This window comes from Aptenodytes forsteri, unplaced genomic scaffold (genome assembly GCF_000699145.1).
Source record: "Aptenodytes forsteri isolate BGI_AS27 unplaced genomic scaffold, ASM69914v1 Scaffold227, whole genome shotgun sequence".
Lineage (NCBI taxonomy): Eukaryota > Metazoa > Chordata > Aves > Sphenisciformes > Spheniscidae > Aptenodytes > Aptenodytes forsteri.
In genome coordinates this window covers 1379915-1381896 of record NW_008795365.1, presented here as the reverse complement: position 1 = coordinate 1381896, position 1982 = coordinate 1379915, and the positions used below count along the sequence as shown (strand labels likewise).

Sequence of the window (1982 nt, the reverse complement as noted above, 5' to 3'; positions counted from 1 at the left end):
ACCCACCCGCTCCCCCGCCGCCCGGTGTCAGCGCCTTCCCGGCTTCGGCGGGCAGGGCCCGGCCCCGGCCCGCGCCCTCCCGTGTGCCCCCGGGCTGCCGTGAGTACCGCCCGCCCCGGCGCACCCCGGCCCCTTTTCCAGTCGACTGCAGCACCGACGGAGTCTTTCCAGTTAATTTACTTCTGCACAGAGACCCAGCTGGCCACCAGTTGAAGTTGGCACCGTCGAAGTGGAATCGCAGGGAAAAAAGCCCAGCTCTGATCGCTTGGTTAGGCTGGTTTTGTCTGGGGCGCTGGAGAAAAGAGCAGGTTATTCACATGAGCTCACTGCCCCCCCTTTTCGGGGCAGGTTTTTGGAAGCCAAACCCGGCTCGGCGGAGAGGCGCAGCCTCCCTCTCCTCCAGGAGAGGACTTTTTAGGCGGAGATCCAATAACTAACCTCGGGATCGCTGCCATGGACATCGCGGCGAACAATTAGGAGACAAAATGTCAGCGGGCTTCACGGGGCGTGAAGCTCCCCCCGCGCGTGGGGCCCGACTGAGATCAGCCGCAGTTTCAGTTCAATCCTTCAAATACGCAGGAGTTTGTTGCGTGACGGTATAAACTCACGGATAACGACATCAAAAAAGTACTGCACAACCATATCTATAGAGACAGGCGGGCCAGCAGGGCCGCTTCCCGGCAACCTGCACTCGGGCGGGCCCGGGCCGCAATCTGGGGGTGTGCGGCCGCGCACACGCGTGGGGAGCGGCGGGCGCCGGCTGCGCGGCCGCGTAGCGAGGCGGGCGGTCCTTGGCTAAGCGGTGAGAGACAACCGCGGGCTGGTCCCGACAGCTCCCTTCGCAAACAGCCTTTGGTTTTCCTTTCTTTCTGTAATAGAGCCCTTGGGTTTAAACCCCGCTCCCTTCCGCGTGCGTGTGCGGGATTTCCCGGCTCGGGGGAAATAGAGGCGGCTGTTTCTGGGTTTCCCCTGCCTCGGTCCCTGCCATGTGCCTTCTCTGGGGCGCAGGAGACACCGCGGGAGAAATTCCTGGCTGTGCAATCCCAGGAAAGTGGGGAAAAAAGTGTGCCGAAAGCATCCTGCCTGCTTTTCCAGCTCCGCTGCTTTGCCGAGCTACTGCGCTCCGGGAACCCGCTGCGGCCCCTCTCCAGTCCCAACGAGCATCGCCGCGGGCGGAGGAAACTTTTTTTGAACGCGGGTTACAAGGGGAAGCCGGCGGCCGGCCGGCGGGCAGGAGCGGCCGCGGGGGAGGAAGGAAGGGCTCTCCCCCCCGCGGGGTAACGAAGTGGCCGCTCGCTCGGGGCATGTGCGTGGGGGATCCCAGTCAGCGGCCGCGGGGGAGGAAGGAAGGGCTCTCCCCCCCGCGGGGTAACGAAGTGGCCGCTCGCCTCGGGGCATGTGCGTGGGGTGGGGATCCCAGTCCGTACGCCGCTGTCACCCGGTCCCCGACAGGCCCTACACCAGCGCTGTCACAACCCCGAGGCCTTCGGGCTCTTTCATCCCGTCGGCAACTCCCACCCAGAGTCCCCAGCGCAGGCAGCAGGCGAGGCAATGCCTGCACCCCTGCCAGAGGGATGCCCAGACCGACAGCCACGTCGGGACAGCCCGACCATTTCGGCGAGTGCTGACCTCTTCCACCCTTCCCCTCACGCGTGCTCGCCTTTTATGAGCTCCTGAAATCCCGTTATCGTTCATCACTTCTCAGTGATATTAATTTGTAACGCTTCCCATATCAAGCACACGCCGTTTTCGCCCCCGCTCTCCCGCTGTTTGCCGCCGTGATGTCGTTTCGTGCAAGACTTTCGTTACGTCCGTGCCAGCCGCCCCGGGGCTTTGCTTTCGGCACCCCCTCCCTCGGGACACGGGTCACCCCTCACCCCAGAGAACCCGGGGTTTAAAATGCGGGTGGTGGGCTTTCCCCCCCGTCCCCGCCTCCCCCGAGCTCCCTTCCCGTATCGAGGCCGCGGGGAGAGAGAGGCAGG

At 64.3% G+C, this 1982-nt stretch overlaps 1 protein-coding gene across 1 annotated transcript in view; it reads right to left on the bottom strand.

Annotated features, from left to right (window-relative positions):
* The window catches only part of CDS1 (CDP-diacylglycerol synthase 1), a 58478-nt gene extending 58017 nt beyond the window's left edge, over positions 1–461 (bottom strand). The window contains exons 1-2 of the mRNA XM_009280272.1: positions 366–461; positions 7–292 (exon numbers count right to left, since the gene is read on the bottom strand). Coding sequence (XP_009278547.1) covers positions 7–292; positions 366–461 — 382 coding nt within the window. The remainder of the gene's footprint in view (positions 1–6; positions 293–365) is intronic.
* Between the last annotated feature and the right edge of the window lie 1521 nt (positions 462–1982).